The 17525-nt window shown below is 38.2% G+C and overlaps 1 protein-coding gene across 41 annotated transcripts in view; it reads right to left on the bottom strand.

The window, feature by feature from the left end:
* DST (dystonin) overlaps positions 1-17525 on the bottom strand; it is a 486283-nt gene that overhangs the window by 56543 nt on the left and 412215 nt on the right. For 35 of the 41 annotated variants that reach the window (XR_007923259.2, XR_011388661.1, XR_011388662.1 and 32 more), the window contains 8 exons: positions 16325-16484; positions 15787-16113; positions 14073-14157; positions 12765-13006; positions 11648-11854; positions 3951-4070; positions 3647-3754; positions 2065-2283 (listed from right to left, as the gene is read on the bottom strand). Coding sequence is in view for 38 of the 41 variants with exons in the window: in XM_051855540.2 (XP_051711500.1) it covers positions 2065-2283; positions 3647-3754; positions 3951-4070; positions 11648-11854; positions 12765-13006; positions 14073-14157; positions 15787-16113; positions 16325-16484 (1468 nt within the window). In the remaining 3 variants the exon portion in view is untranslated. The remainder of the gene's footprint in view (positions 1-2064; positions 2284-3646; positions 3755-3950; positions 4071-11647; positions 11855-12764; positions 13007-14072; positions 14158-15786; positions 16114-16324; positions 16485-17525) is intronic. The other 6 variants (XM_051855553.2, XM_051855554.2, XM_051855573.2 and 3 more) reach the window with 1 other exon arrangement.

Raw genomic sequence — 17525 nt, 5'->3', positions numbered from 1 at the left:
CTCGAAGCCAGCAAGAGACTCAAGAAAATCCAAGATCGCTGCTGAGTCCTTTTGAGTTCCTACAGCCCTGGTAGATCTCTCTGTAGCATCACTATGAGACAACTTGACCACAGAAGTAGTCACATGAACCATCAAGAAGAGAACATCTTCTTGATGCCTACTTGGGCAAGTGTATGCATAGGAAAAGGATTCAATGAGAGCTGCCTTTTGCCTCACAGGTGACAAAAGTGATCCTTGGTAACAAACTGTCATAGAAGTCCACTCACACTACAGATACTTAGTGTGACTTTAAGACATTTATCCTTTGTTGAGGAAGGAAAGGCAATGATCTTGCCCAACCCCCAACTCCCAGCATATCCAGTCTTTTTCTATCACTGTTAACATTTCCTTTGGTAACTCTGTCTCTCCCTGCATAGTTATGAGTGTGAGTAGGGGTGGGGCGGGAGACATACATGGCAATCTGCCTTTTTCCCTTTAAAATAAATTTTGGAGATCTTTCCAAGGGAAAAACAAGATATTTATCCCTCGAGAGCAGAGCCTTGCAGTCATTTTTCATTCCTGGCTGTAATGAACTAAATCTTCAAAGATGATAATGTTGTGTAACTGTAGAAGAAATGTCATTCTAGAAGACTGTAGATATTCTGAAACAGGAAAGCTTTTAGTTTGCACAATTTGAAGACTTGGCTACAAACTTTTGCAATTTCCTTTGCACATAAAACCATGAATTTATTTTGAGAGCTTAGACTATGCAAAAAAGGAAAATTAACTTAATTTTATAATTTTCAGCTCAGCAATGAGCCTATTCACACTATTTGATGTTGTGCTGGAAACACAGCAATTCAAATGACCTCAGAGTAGATGAAATCCACACAAAAAATTTTATAATAAAAATCACTTAGTGAGTAGGCATAAGGATTTCTGCCACAAACAAATCTTGTAAGTATTTCTCCAGCTCAATGATGTAGAGAGAATGCCATAAAAATTCCTTTTGCCTTAAAGAAAGTATTCTCTGAAACTCTCTTCTAAATAAATACTTTAGATATTCTTCAATGCCAATACATTAAAAAATTAACAAGATTAATATATTATGTGTTCCAAAAAATGATGTAATACCCTGAATTAAAGTTCTTTCTCTCTGAATCTTTCCCCTCCCCCAGCCCCACATGCTTGCACTTGCTCTCTCTCTCTCGCTCTCTCTCTCTCTCTCTCTCACACACACACACACACACACACAAACTACTCTCAAAGCATATCTTGTATAGATCCATGAGAGCACACAGTTTTTCCTGATCATCCTGCACATTCTCTCACCTAAACCCTGGCAAAAGTTTAAGCTACATTAACAATTAAATGACTGCATTTAATTAACAATTAAATGAACCTCATAGTGGCATTTTATCCATGTTTAAAAAGTAATTGTGGTTCTAAGTACATCCCCTAGTTTACTCATCTACAAGTGCTGGAGCAAGACCTCCAAAGAGTTCCATGAATATACAGTGAAAAATAGGGAAACAATTTGCCATCACGCTTCAGCATTCTTCATGTTCCAATCTTTCATGATATTGCTGCTTTCATGTATTCCTTATATTGCTCACTTTCTCCAGCCTCCATGGAATTATTTATGTGGTGGCTCTCCTGTACATTTCCACTCTTCATTTCTATTCTAGATGGCTCTAATCATTCCACAGAAAGCATAAAACTTAGTCAACACACCTAAATTGTTGACAGCAATTAATTCATCATGAGTAAATTGAAAGCACTTTAAAAGTTTATTTAAGATGGGAAATTTGTTTTTCTGCCCAGATGGTTTATTTTGTGTACTACTCTTTAAAGTTATGATGTAATTATTGACATACACAATGTGTTCTACCCACAAGTCATCTTCTCATTGTAATCCCGGGCAACAGGTTCAACAGCTATGAGGCAAGCAAACCATGCACACCAGAACACATTATTACTAAAATGTCCTAATCATGGAAGTATCCAATGGCCTTCTGAAAAGCTGTAAACATTATGACTGTCTTCTAATGGAGAACACAACATTCTCTTTCACACCAAGCCTACCCGGTGCTCTTCCTGCTGCTGTCTGAGAGTTTCGTACTCAAGGGCTGGAGCAGGAAGTTGAGAGATGATCCTCTGTGTTTCTGTCAGCCATGGCCAAAGTTCTTCATATGTTTCCCAGAACTGGTTAACCAGAGACTGTGCTCGTTCTAGCTGCAGATACCTCTCTGAGTTTACTTGGCAGATGGCATCATAGTTCTTCAGTACTTTGTCCAGTTTTTTCTAGAAAATAATATGGTGAACTGTGTTTAATTGGTCAGGCGAAGATGTATGCATGATACATAATACTTTGTCCAGCACTGTACACTTGGTACAGGGCAACCATAACAAATTTAAGTTAAAGCAACAAAAGCTTTTTAGATTTCAGCTGTTCCTGTGTGTAAAAGTTAATTTTTAAATTAAAGAAAGGCCTTAACTTTTTGGAATCAGGCACTGAGCTCTCTAAACTCAGTAAGCAAAATTCTCCAGTCATTTTTTTCAAGGTCTTTGAGGTTAGAAAAAAAAGAAACTCATACGATTCTAAAAACAATTAGATTATTTTCCAGAAAAAAATTACCCTTTGCAAATTAAATTGTGGGTCACGCTAGCTAACAGAATTTGTTACATATTCTAGAATCAAAGCAGAATATTGTGCTTTATATTGATTTTATGGGGTGGTCACGGTGATCTAGATTATAGTTTTAATTCACAACAAAACTCAAAAGCACACAAAACACAACAGTAATTCAATATATCATAAAATAACCCAGAAACTATTTCATGACAATCTATTCTTTTCATTTGAGAATCTTTATAAAGATAATGAAGATTCACTTACAGATAAGTATATTGTTATTTTAGGGTATAAATAAAAGAGAAAGCGTCATTATATCTGTATTCTACATTCTATCGCTTTATCTATGATACACCTTACACCCTAAAAGAAATGTGTACTCTTAAAATATGGTTTTAAGCATAGCCCTTTGTGTATATGTTTTTGCCAAGGGATATTTTCCTATCAGAAGCATTAATATGCATTAATTTCTTTAGATTCCTTAAATGTCTAAATAGGAATCAAGCAAAAACATATCACCTTGTGGCTGGTTTTCTACCAATTTAAAAGATTATTAAAACTACACAAACTTGGTGCTTCCTTAATTATTCGGCTCAGTTTTGCACTGTATAGCTCACTATAACTCTGCAGAGTGGATTTCGGTATTAGACAGAACCACATATTTTGTTTTTTGTTCCAGCATGAGGGACTGAGATGTTCCTGATGCATATAAACAACAGTGCACATATATAACAACGTATATTGATAATAACAGCAATAAAACAGCTAATGCTAGCTGAATGTGTAATATGTGGCTCAAACCCTATAGCTTTCATGCCTATTGAAAAAGTTGTCCCCACAGTCATTCACTTAAGGAATATTCCTTTCACTGTTATCCTGTCAGCTTAAAAACAAATGCCTTATTTAAAACTAATGATTTTGTTGCTTAAAGAGCATCTGTGGACGAAGAAAAAGTGCTTTTCTAAGACTGAAAGCTCAACACATGCTGTGTATTGAAGAGCCACACTCCCAGTCACACAGACAAGATTATACCTTCATTGATTGCTTTTCCTCTTCACTGCATGTGGTCATGATTTTATGCCCAGACTTAACAAGTTCATCAATAATATCCTTGTGTCTCAGAATCTCCATGGTGAAAGTCTGTGATTTACCAAACAAAGATTTTTAAAAAGGAGAAGCAAAGTATGTGACTAAACTGAAAACAATTAGGCAAAGCAGTTAAAAATAACAAGTTACACTAGCAAGGTCTCGAGAAGTAAATCATGCAAGCACATTTTCTAGAATTGGAGCACACTAGCAAATAATTTAGATGGCATCTGGAAATGTATTTTTTCACCTTTTGAACTTGCAGCTGAGCAGAGGTCTGGTCTTGCTCAAGCCTGATATCACCAAGAGACATCAATTTCTTTTCTGTTTCAGTAATCCAGGATAACTCAGCATCAGCTGCTTGGTCAAACTAAACAAAAGATAAATAATTAGGTCAGCAAGTTCCTGTAACTGGTGCCAGAAAAACACCTATCCTCATTTATTTTCAATATATCTTTATTACACAAGTGGAAAATCTGAGCTTATTTCTTCATGGCATTCTGAAGCAATTCACGATAATGACTGAGTTATAAAGGAGAACCTTCCACTGAGTAATTAAACACAAACTCTTAAAAAGGGATGAACCTGTGACATGGCATTAATGCTTTCAGGACAGCTAGCATGTTTGCTTGCCTAGTAGTCCTAATAACTTGCTCTCCGGGGTACCACCCAATATAACAGGTACTAAAGTCAACAGCTTGATACTATCTTTTAACCATTTCATCTATCATCTAGGCCCATAAGATATACAAGTAGACTCCTGCTATCAAAATACACAATTCTCAGTGAAAGAATGACATGCTCCCATTTATTAATTATACTATGTGTGTATATAAATGTACATGCAAACTTATGTGTCTGTATGGACAGTATATTTGGAAATTAATCATTTTTAATATCTCATTTAATAATGGCAGAAAACATTATCAAGAGCTTTCTTAATATTTAAGAGGTTTTATTTTCCTGATAATAACAGTAATTCATGAACATGGAAGAAATCCATAAGCAAAATAAAAAAGAAGAAAGTTAAAACTTAGAGTCAATACTTTTAATACTGTTGGTATTTTAGTGAATTTTCTTCCAAGAGTGATAAAAATTTGTGAAGGTCTGGGATAATACCATGTATTATTCATTTATTACGAACAGTTCCCATGTCATGTTCTTTCAAGTGTGATTTTTTAAAAATACATCATTGTATTCTAGCATCCCTGGATGTTCTCACTGAGGCGGTCTGCACTTTCTTGCTATTATATAAATGACTGTGTAATGAGTATATTTGTATATAAATCTCTGTTGGCAATTCTCATTAGTTTCTTAGTACAGATTCCTAGAAGTAACTATCAAGTCAAAGAATTTGGATATTTTCAATGCCTCGCATAACATAAATACAAGGCACCTCCAGGGCTGAGTAGTTATCATAAATGAAATGGGAAAGTACAAGTACCAATGACAAATGTTATCTAACAATGGCCTCTGTTGGAAGACTTACTGGGGAACTGATATCACAGATATTCAAGTCCACTACTGCCAGAATTTCTCATTTTTTGAGAAGAAATCCATACTGGGATAGAAGAATAACTTGGTGAGGGGAGAGAAGGGTGTATACGACAACCAGGTAAGATAATAATTCATATTATTAGAACTCTGTGCAACAAATGTGGACACATGGGAAGGTGGATAGAAGACTTTTTTCCTGTTCCTCATGATAAGCACCCTAAGCAACAAAATAGCCTTACCAAAACAAACAAAGGCTCAGAGAAGAAAGAAGAACTAAATGAAAATTTTAGAACTCTAGAATATTACTGAAAAAAAAAATTCAGTGGGTGAGCTCAGTGAATGGGGACAAATGAAAGCTTCAGTGAAGTGGATGATACGATAGAAACTGCCCAAGCTGAATAACAGAAAAAGACTGGAAAAAAGAAAACCCACGGACTCAGTGTCCTGTAGAGCTACAACAAAATATCTAATATCATTGTCAGCAGAGTCCCAGAGGGAGAAGATGAAGTGGCTATGGCTACACAATTCCTTTAAAATTCTTCAAATAATAAAATTACAAAAATGGAGAACAGATTGATGCAAGGAGCTAGCAGGGGGTGGGGGAGAACTGGGAGGGAAGGGGCACGGCTACAAAAGGACAACAACTGGGATCCTTATGGTGACAGAAATGTTCTATAACTTGACTGTGTCAACGTCAATAACCTGCTTGTGATACTGTAATGTAATTTTGCAAAATGGTACCATGGGGGAAACAGTAGAGGGGCTTGTGGGGCTCTCTATTATTTCTTACAACTGCATGTGAATCAACAAGTGCTTTGAAACAAATTTGATTAACAATTTATTCCAGTTTTTCTTTTTTTTACATCTATACCACTAAATTCTCCTTGGGTAGATTGTCCTAACTGATGTTTCCATAAATTATACTCTGATCAACATGGGGTATAATTTATTTCTTAATATTTGTCAAGTTTATAGGTAGACTTCCGTTAACTACAAGGAAACCAAGAAACTATTTGAAAAAGTCTATGTGAACCTAGTTCAACATTTTTCAAATCAAACTATTCATGATAAATTATTGATCAATATGAAAACAAATGAAAAACATTTCACTGGCTAATTCAGGATTTTTGTGGAGAAAGAATCCCCATGAAAAGGAAGAGGAAGAGACTTTTATGTGTGGATTATTAGTTTCCAAGGCATTTACCATGATGCTGTGGGTAGAACTTGATTATGTTGTTGACTTAGAGTGTTAAGACTCAGAAAGCACGTCTAGGCCTTTCTACCTGAGTGTAAATGCTGCAATATTGCTGAATAAAACTTAACAGTGGGATTTTTTTTTTGTCTTCTACTAGACATTGGAAAAATAAGATGAACACTAGCCTTCTTACTTGTTAAAAGTATGACAGTATTTATATGACAGTAAAGTCAGGCCAGTAAGTGTTAATATAATGTTAATACCATGTCTCCTTCCTTTAAATAAAAACAAGTATCCAATGAAAAGCAGTATGAGGAGACCATACAAGTCACCAGAATAGAAAACTGAAACTCAAACATACTGTTTCTTTAACCAAGTCAAATATTTGTTCTGCTAAGAGAAAACAAGACTTCAAGCAAAAATTTCCCTTCTACTTTTTGAGATATTTTAAAAATTAAATTAGCAAATATTTATTGTGAAACAACAAACAGAACAGTCACAGGGTATGTATTAAGCAATTAATAGTAAAGCAAGGTAGTGGGTATAGCTCAGGGGTAGAGCATTTGACTGCGTAGTATAAAGCAAGGCCTTTATGACTCATTCAAATGACTAGCTAACGTGTATTTCTAATGGGCCATAAAAATGGCTCATTTTACATGGAACAACAGGGTGGACATTTTACTAGACTAAGTTTTAATACATTTGTTTACTGCTTATACAAATAGCAAAAACTGACTTCCAAGTAAATTGTTCATAATTTCAGCACCCATAACTGCATTCTGGGAAATAGTTCAATAAGTAGCATCTCTGGATGTCTAACCATCAGCTTTAGCAACTCTAATTCTAATTTTTACTACAGTTGAGTTAGTATTTCAAGTTTCCTAAAAATTAGTACAAAAAGATTCTTAAAAATTAGTACAAGACATGTTAAGTGGCCATCTCTAAATATTCCCGAAAAATACTGTCTAGAACAATCATGGCCAGCATTCTACGGAACACACTGTTCTAAGTGCTTAACATGCAGTACCTCCTTTAATCCTGACAACCGTAAAATGTGGGTATTACCCTCATCTCCATTTTAGAGTCCAGAGCAGAGACAAGTTAACTAACTTACCAAAGATTACCCAGCTAGTACCTGTTGGACCTGAGATTCTATCCTAGGTGGTCTGACCTCAGAGCTGTACTTACTTCCTGTATTACACTGTTTGTGTTAATCTTGACTTTGAGCTTCATGTGATCTCATGAAAAGTTCTAGAGTACCACAGCAATCAATCAAGGAATAGATTTTAATTTAATATTTAAACAGTTCTCTAGTCTCTGACAATTTGCTTTCTTACTTATCCAGAAAGTTCCTCCCGTGTGGAAACAGGGGTTTAAGAAAGACAGAGTCAACCTTAGCTTCAAGGACATCCTTTTTACTCCCTTCCCCTGGCTAGGGATCTGATCACTTTCTTTTGATTAGAGTTTCCTTCCACTTTACTTCTCATTATTCATAGCATAGCCTGTATTTTCCAGCCTCCTACACCTGGAGGGTATAAACAAATCTCACTTCCGTAGGGGATATTTCCTTGTGGTCCTTTAAAATAAACAAACAGGTGGTATTTTTCTCCAGAGCTGATGCCTAACAACCCAATGAGCTATTTAAATTGTGCCCAAAGTACCAACTCATGGGTGTTTATATCAGGGGTTATTATGTGCCCCTTTATCTAAGCCAAGCAATGAGCACTGCCAGAGTCCCAAGGATTCCCACACTCAGGGAGATCCACATATTTTGGCAACTTTGGACATCTGCACATTCATTAGAGGCAAAGGGACAATGAGTTGCTTTAAGGTTTAAACATACACAGCAGTCTGAATTCAGTAAACAAGTCTGGACCTCTTTTAAGAAAAAGTGTCTTTCCCCATTCACACAGGGCTCCTCCAGTTTATTTTGCAACAGGAGAAAGAAAGTAAAAAAAAATATGCTGCCTTGGTGTAGGCTGAAAATGCAAAAACTATGTACAGTTTCTCACACAGAAAATGGCATGTATTGTGAGAGGGAGGCCACCGGGCTCAATGTCAAAATATATTAAGCTGCCTGTTCCACTAAGATTTTTTTTTCCAAAAAGCAATGAATAGGTCCAATTACTTTTTTTTTTTTTTTAAAGAATATCCTCTTCTATAGAATCAGACTGGGGAGCTTATGGCCTGGTAGCAAGGAGTACATACAGCCCTCGCTTATTCACCCATAACTGAGGCCATCCATCCATTTATTTCCCAATTAACAACAAACATCACCTAAATTTACAGAGTCTTTGCCCCGACAGTTTCAAAATTATAAATGTTATTGTGACACGATTAACATGAATATCCAGCCATATCAAATCAGAACTCCTGAAAACTAAATTTATACAGGTATATCCATGCTCCCTTTTCCTTCCCCCTTCAAGCTTGAACTTTTTCCCCACGTTTTCCCAGACATCTTTCATGTTGGTGTTTGGAAGTCAGTATGCTCTGGATCGGTGCTCTGATAGCCCACAAATACCCTACACATTTGCTGAATTCCAAAAAGGAGGTTATAACATTATAAAGGAGGTAGATCTGCATATAAACCACCTTAATTCTGGACCAAAATACGAAATATATTGAGAGATGTCTGCTTGGAAAGCAGAACATTTAGTCACTTAAAATCGAGTTGAATTTAGCCAGGTCATTTGGGAAAGAGCAGTCAATCCCTAAACTTTTAAATGGTCAAGTAATGTTCAGAGCATCCATCTTCACCCTGTCACTTGTGGGTGTGGGGATGCTGAGCGCAGAGGTCAGGAGAGGAGCTGTTGTTGATAAAACAAAGTGGATATGACTCAAGGTGTGTCTAAAAAGATGAATGGAAGTCAGGGCATGTCTGTATTTCATATGGAGAAGAGACACAGGATGGTAGATAATTTGTTTATACAACACAGAATAGACAGTTACAAAATATGTGGCTAACACTCACGTCTAAAGACAGTTTTTTTTGATAGCACTCCTTTCATAGTTCATGGATGTACTATCATTGGCTAAAATAGAGAACACATTTTGTTATCAAACTTTAGCACCTATTCCAAGCACCTATAGATAATTTCAGTGATACATTACCTTCCTTATAAACTTGAAAATTGAATTTAGAAACCTATCATTTAGGTGTGAAAGTAAACTTCTGTTCAACCAGAAAGAGAGGTACCTACTCTGTCCCTGAACTTGCTTAGACAGTGATGTTTCATGATCCTTTTAGTGCTGCATTTTCATGTTCCATAGTCTTTATAGCAGGAAATAATTTCACTACAAACTTCTATTTGGCTGTAGTAATGGCATTTTTCTCGATATTACTGAAGAAGGTTACAAAAAACTGGATCATGGAATTTATAAGGTGGCACTATGGTGTGGTAGAGGTAGAATGAGATCTGGATTTAACGTTAGCTGCAACACTGCCACTTACTAACTGTGGGACCACAGGGAAGTCCCGTCCTATATATTGCATACTGCACATGTTCCTCTCAGCTCTAAATGTGTATGTGTGTACGTAAGTGTGTGTTTAGCTTTACTGGAAGTATTTCATTGGGCAGGCATACAGGTATCTGAAAAAAAATGCAGATATAAATACACACATAAAGAGTAAGATGATATTAAGGGGATTAATATTATCTGCATGACCTAATGGTACTAAGACTTTTTTACTATACACGTTCTCTGATCACCTTGCCTAAAAGAAGTTATGAAGGCTATAGCCCAAATTATTTATACATCTCTGTGTGTGTGTGTGTATCTTTCTGTAACTTTCAGAAAACAATTGAAATAGAAATTTCTCTATAAGGAATCATTTTACCAGGTAAAAACCACAATAATCATTGTTCTTCCAAATATGTTTTAGGTTGTAGAAGACTTCCATTGATCTGGTTACTGTCTTTCTACTTTGGAGAACATTTGTAAAACTTTGAATAAAACTGGGTTACAGTTAATGAGGTTGGCACACTTTAGAGCATACTAATCAATACCAACTCAGTCTGTGACCTTGCCCTTATTACTGTCTGACTTCACTGAACTAATCAACCATAGCCAACGTCAATGAAAATCTTTCTCTCAAAAGTATAGAGTACTTGTTTTACCGCATGGAGAAGTCTTAAGTGCTAGCTCTAAAATGCTGAAATAAATTTCAACAGAAAAAAAAATCAGTATTTTAAAATAGCTGAACAAACTTTACAAATAAACACACTTTCTCCCCTATAATAACTGAGACACACAAATTCCCCCAAACTTTAAAAACAGAGTCATGCAAATACATTCCTCAGGCATGAATGCCCTCCCTTGCAAAAATTTCTTAGGCAGGACTTTTGCTATTGCATTTTATCAGCTTGTGGGATCCTACAGCACAGTACCAGAATGAGGAGAGGAGCGTTAAGCTTTAGGACTACATAAATTGTACTTTTACAGCGACATCACAAAATTAACTTTGGATGCTCCCACAGAGTCGGCTTGATTTGTGTTTCTTGCTTTTGGCTTGCATTAGTAAAAGCTTAGTCATACACCTTCCCAAGCTCTGCTCTAAAGGCACACTGCAATATCATACTAGAAAGTCTGTAATAAGAGTCTGATGCCTTAATGTAAACATTCACAGAGATTTCAATAAAAGTTAATCAAAACACGTATTCTAAACTCCTATTTCCAGGGCCCCTCTCACTGCCTCCAGTTTTCCGAGGAGCTGCGGCTAAGGGTTGGGTGCCTATAAAACTCCTGGAGTATAAACTCTGTATGAGTCGTAGACAGGTCAGAAGCCATAATATTTTCCCTTTCAGTCATCTTTGGAAAACACTCCACATTACCAACCAAATGGTTTCCTTTTGGAAAAAAAAAAAATACTTTCTCTCTGCTATGGCTGTATGTAAATGAACAGTTAGTACTGGCTTATCATTCAAAATATTTACTCCCATACAGATTAGATTTAGGCCAGGCATAAAATGAATACTGGTAATATGCAGATGTGTAGACAAAAAGCATTTTGTTTGGAAAGCAGGGCTGAGCCTGTGAAACAGCGTGAGGCAGATGGCTGTGAACAATGTGCAGATTAGCCTTGCCCTGGCGCTCAGACGTAGCCCGGTCCAATTTTATTCAAATCTATCCTTTTATTTCTGAGGCACGAGAAATGAATGGGAACACTGTTCACAGACATCTTTGTTCAGGTACGGGCTCCGGGAACAGCTGGAGCAAATTTATTGCCGGGACAACAAACCACTCGTCCCTACCTGCTGTGCTCTCAGAATGGCAGCATCGATCTCCTCCACCTTCTGAGTGATGGTGTCGCTCACTAATCGGTAGCGCTCATTGTCCTCCGCGACCATTTTCTCCAGTCCTTCCCTCGCCCTCCACGGTACCAGTTCCAGCAAAGCACTGCTCACTTCGTTCAGGGAGTCCAACACAGCTTTGTTGTTCTTAGCTTCCTTTTTCAGTTCCTGAAAACACACAAGCAAGAATTTCCACAGGTTTTGCCTTTTGCCATTTTTAGGGCTAAAGGCCTGTGCCCACCAGTACCACTCTACTTAGGTCTCCTCACTTTCAGTGGCATTAAATAAAGCTTTGTTATTTAAAGCTATTTTGCCAAAAGGAATGTGTTTCCGGGGAGAGGTTCAAGGAACAGTTCCTTTGTCAACGTTTACAACGTTTTTTTGTTATAATTTAATATAAATTAAAAATCTGGGAAACAAAACCTGGCTAGTTAACATGTATTACTCTTTGCTTTCTGGGAACTGCTCCGTAATCAGGTAACGGAAAAGTACAATAAAGAAGACATTCCTAACCAGAAGTCAGTGGCCTTCAAAATGAGGACACTGGTTTTAAATCATTCCCGTTGAATCATAATAGGCTCAGTGATCCTGACCTCACACACTCCCTTTCAGCCACATGTGGTCATTCTTCAGGGATGAAAAAACAGAGGATGATGGCTCTGAAAGGCCGAGTGATGAGCCTGGCAGCATACAACTCTTGTGATAAAACTGGAAAACCCACCCCCTGCTACATATTCATCTTACAGAAATACCGCGGTTCCAACCAAATTATGTGTGTCTCTGAAACAACAATCATTTTCATCCCCCTCCTTCACTCTTTTCATCATTCTGTCTCTTGTGTAAACCACACTCCCAGCTATAAGACTCTCGAAACAAATTATAATTCACTTTTTTCATCTCTGGGCTCCTCAAAGTTTAATTAGTTGGTACGCTGCCAGTTTTTGTTGGGTCCCCGCCCACTGAGGCATCCTTCAGCATATTAGTTATGACACAAGATATACACAGAATTTCATTTGGTGTGTGAAGAAGACTCCCTAAAAGAAAACAAACAGATCTGGAATGTACAATCAGAGCGTACTTTTTGCCTCACTTGTGCTTGGCCTGCTGCTTCTCCTTTCAGAACCTGTGTTTCATAGGAAAGTAATTCCACCTCTACTTTGTCCAGCCAGGTACATAGCTCCTCATGTGTAGAGTGCAGCTGTCTTGCAAGCTGTAGTGCCTGTTCCAGAGTCTTGGCCACATCGGTGCTCAATTTCGTAATGTCTTTGTACCTTGCTTTAATGGCTTCCAATTTATCTTGAATTATTAAAACTTCATCACCTAAAATTCCAAAGGCATGTTATTTTTTATGAAAAGAAAAAGGGGGGAGGAAGAGGGTCTCTTCAGATATTATTATACACTGATGAGATTTTCTAGGGAGAAAAAAAGGAATTTATTTTTCTAAGGATAGTCTGACCAAGAGAAGCAATGTTCGCAATTTTAGTCTTTTGCAAGATTTCAGGCAAATCCTGACACTTAAGATGTAAAAAAAATTAGAAAAGGCTACAGGATCTTCAGTTTTGTGGAAAGTGGTGCTTTTGTACCTGTCTGTATGATGCTTTCAGTTTCCAAAGCACAAATGTTAAAAACTGCCTCGAATTGGTTCATGAAGTTCACTGACTTCATAGCTTAAAAGCTTGGATCACTCTAGGTAAGACAGAGCCAAGTGTGTCCTGGGCTGCAGACTTCTACTTCAAAGCTCTACAATGCTAAGTTGAATTTCTCCAACTCATAACTGAATGGGAACCGTTGCCCCCACACACATCTTGCTGCAGCAGATAAAGTGACAGTGAAAATTTCCTATGGTCAGAGGAATCACTAAAGGAAGTTAGTTTCTCTGAGCTGTTCTAAAAGCTCCCCATGTAGATATTAAAGCAAGTTTCTGTTTTCTTAGCATGCAGAAATGAAGCTTGTATATAGCCATAACATGTGCGTCACTGAGATGCAATCCATGTTAAAATAAAACAAATTAAAAAAACACACACATACAACTGTCAACAACCTACATGTTCATCTGCCTTCCACAAGTGGAAAACTAATGTAACTCTGTCATGAGCTTCTCTGACCAGCTCCTGTGCCAAAGCGCTCTATGTTATGAGTAATACACACAGTGTCCATCAAGAACTCAAGTGAGATCATGAGAAAAAAGTGAGATCATATTCTAACCACCACCTCCCCCAGCCCCTTGATTGTTCTTCAAAGCATTCTCTGAGACGAAGTCTTGGAATGGCCTTCAAGATTATAAAGTGTTTTGTCTTTCTCCCCCACCCCGTACCTACATTATTTTTATTTTTGAAAGCAAAGAAAAATGCTGACTGCATGACAATGGATTTGAAAGATATCTCACCTGTGGTTTGTTTAAGGAGTTCTAAACCATTCAGTAATGCCTGATCTACATTTTGCTTCCTGAGAAGGATGTCCTCTTGCAGAACCTAAAAACACAGGCACCAGTTTTTACATGGGGTGGGGATTGGAGGGCTGGGAAGAATTTAAATCAACACTGGATTTAGTTGACCTCAAAGAACTGTAATTAAGCCTGTGCTTAATAGAGATGTATTTGAATAAGCACATCATGTTTCCATATATTCATTACTGTTCTTGTGTTTAGACCTCTTCTTTCTACCATGGTGTCCTATAACCCATGTTCATCTCCAATAATTCACAGCACTCTTTTTATCAGAAAATACTTAAGGATTTAAGAAAATGGGCTAAATGGAAACTCTGGAGAATCAGTTAATTACAGGTCTTTGTATACAATAATAAAGTAAAGCAACAAAATGAAAAGTGAAAAAACCCAGATAATGGATAAATCTAATCTCTCTCTCTCTCTTTTTTTTTTTTTTTTTTTTTGACAGGCAGAGTGGACAGTGAGAGAGAGAGAAAGGTCTTCCTTTTTTCCATTGGTTCACCCCCCAATGGCCATTGTGGCCAGCGCGCTGCTGCTGGCACACCGCGCTGATCCGAAGCCAGGAGCCAGGTGCTTCTCCAGGTCTCCCATGCAGACCAGGGCCCATGCGGGTGGAGGGCCCAAGGACTTGGGCCATCCTCCACTGCACTCCTGGGCCACAGCAGAGAGCTGGACTGGAAGAGGAGCAACCAGGACAGAATCCGGCGCCCCAACCGGGACTAGAAGTGGAGGTGCTGGCACCGCAGGCGGAGGATTAGCCTAGTGAGCCGCAGCGCCGGCCCTCTTTTTTTTTTTTTTTTTTTTTTTTAAGCGACTTCATTAAAAGCAATCTATAGGGACTGGCGCTGTGGTGCAGCAGGTTAAAGCCCTGGCCTGAACCGCTGGTTTCCCATATGGGTGCCAGTTCTAGTCCCGGCTGCTCTTCTTCCAATCCAGCTCTCTGCTATGGTCTGGGAAAGCAGTACAAGACGGCCCGAATGCTTGGACCCTTGCATTCACATGGGAGACCCGGAAGAAGCTCCGCTCCTGGCTTTGGATCAGGTCAGCTCCAGCCATTGTGGCCATCTAGGGAGTGAACCAGTGGATGGAAGACAAGACCTCTCTGTCTCTACCTCTCTCTGTAACTCTGTCTTTCAAATAAATAAAATAAATCTATTTTTTAAAGCAATCTATAGGGGCTGGTGTTGTGGCATAGCTGATAAAGTCAGCCCCTATCGCTCCAGCATCACATACGGGTGCTAGCTGGAGTCCCAGCTGCTCCACATCTGATCCAGCTCCCTGCTAATGCACCTGGGAAAGCAGAAGAAGATGGCCCAAGTGTTTGAGCCTCCACACCCATGTGGGAGACCCAGAGGAAGCTCATGCTTCTGGATTCAGACTGGTCCAGCTCTGGCTGTTGTGGCCATTTGGGGAGTGAACCAGCAGATAGAAGCTCTCTGTCTCCTCTCTATAACTCTGCCTTTCAAATAAATAAATAAATCTTAAAAAAGAAAAAAGAGTAATCTATATACACAGGAAAAGCCTTTTTGGAGTATAGTTGATTCACCTAAATCATAATAGACATAAATTAATACAGAAATAATATGAGAAAACAATGATAACTGAGATGAATAAAATAAAATAGAATAGAATAAAATAAAATAAATCCAAATACCCGAAGTTCAGACTGCTGCTTCCACAGTCCCTCAGTGCTATAATCCTGGACTGAGAGCTTGCTGAGTTTGCCATGCACTTCATTCAGCCAGTTCATCAGCTCAACTTCATCTTCCCCAAAAATCTTAGCATTACATAAGGCCTGCTGGAGGAGCTCAGACCTGCTGTGACTTTTCTCTTGAATCTCAATGTACCATACTTGAGAGAAGTCTAGTTTATTCTGCACCATATCTTTATCCTCCCTGGAGCTCAAAACCTTTAAGGACTGGCCAATGCTAACAGCTTGATGTAAATGTTTATTGTGATTGATGATGTCATCTTCCAAGGCCTAAATACAGTTTACAAAAAGAAAGAAGAAAAACAAAAAGGATGGACAAATAAAAATGAAAAACATAAACAGAACTAAAAGATGGCAATTGAAATGAATTTAGTTTGTAAGTATGCGTAACATAACAATAGTACATATAACTCAAATTTATGTCAAAAACCACAACATAAATGGAAAACTGAGTCTTACTTATGTCTGATTAGCATCTTACTTTGTGCTGTGCAATTTGCTCCTCAAGTTTAGATGCTTGGGTTCCTATGGGCTCACAATTTGCCAGCCTCTTCTCTATGGTTGTAAGCCACTCATTCAGTGGTTCTAAGGTTTCATGAAATTGCTGTGCTACCACGGAGATACCTTCCAACTGACGATTCCTACAAAAGTGCCAAGATAAAGGTCATTTAGGGATGAAGAATGTGTGAAACATCCAACAAAAATCTTGAATCATGCTCCTGCATTTCATTGTAAACATTTTTTGCACAAATCATATAAGGTTAAAATATAAATATTTAACACTTAAAGGACACAGCAGAATACTTCTTATACTAAACAGGATTAAAGTTGAACAGACCATCCTCAAGTACCTGACTCTCAGGAAAACCCGACATAATATTTTTTAATAATAATTATGGTAACAATTATAGTCATAATTATAGCAATGTCATAGTAACAACAGCAGCAAAAACACATAATAGTTTTCAAACAGCCATCCTGTGCCAGGCCTGTTTCAAGGGCTTTATATCTTAATTTCAATTGAGCACTAGTTATAGAGATTGATTTTAACCAAAAGGCCCAAAGAACATATGCCCATCTCCTCCCCCTCCCCCACCGCCCTGCCTTCACTGCTTACTGGCATTAACAGGGATTCCTAATTTATAAAAGTAGTGTCAAATATAATTGCCAAAAGCAGTATTTACTATTGTTATGGTTTCAAATATCACAAACAGGACAGAAATGTTCATTGGATTTTTACTTAATAGTGAAACACTTTTTTAACATTTTTACTTATTTATTTATTTGACAGATGGAGTTAGTGAGAGAGAGAGAGACAGAGAGAAAGGTCTTCCTTCTGTTGCTTCACCACCCAAATGGCCGCTACTTCTGGAGCTACGCTGATCTGAAGCCAGGAGCCAGGTGCTTCCTCCTGGTCTCCCATGCAGGTGCAGGGGCCCAAGCACTTGGGCCATCCTCCACTGCCCTCCTGGGCCACAGCAGAGAGCTGGACTGGAAGAGGAGCAACCGGGACTAGAATCCGGCGCCCATATGGGATGCCGGCGCCGCAGGCGGAGGATTAACCAAGTGAGCCACAGCGCCGGCCCCAGTAGTGAAACAGTTTTAGAAAACAATCCAGTTTCCTCTGTTGCAGAAGAGCCATGTATAAAACCTGCTTTTACTGTCCACAACCTTCCTAGCAT

This window comes from Oryctolagus cuniculus, chromosome 5 (genome assembly GCF_964237555.1).
Source record: "Oryctolagus cuniculus chromosome 5, mOryCun1.1, whole genome shotgun sequence".
Classification (NCBI taxonomy): Eukaryota; Metazoa; Chordata; class Mammalia; order Lagomorpha; family Leporidae; genus Oryctolagus; species Oryctolagus cuniculus.
Note: the sequence above shows the minus strand (reverse complement) of the source record. Positions and strands in the feature narration are given on the sequence as shown.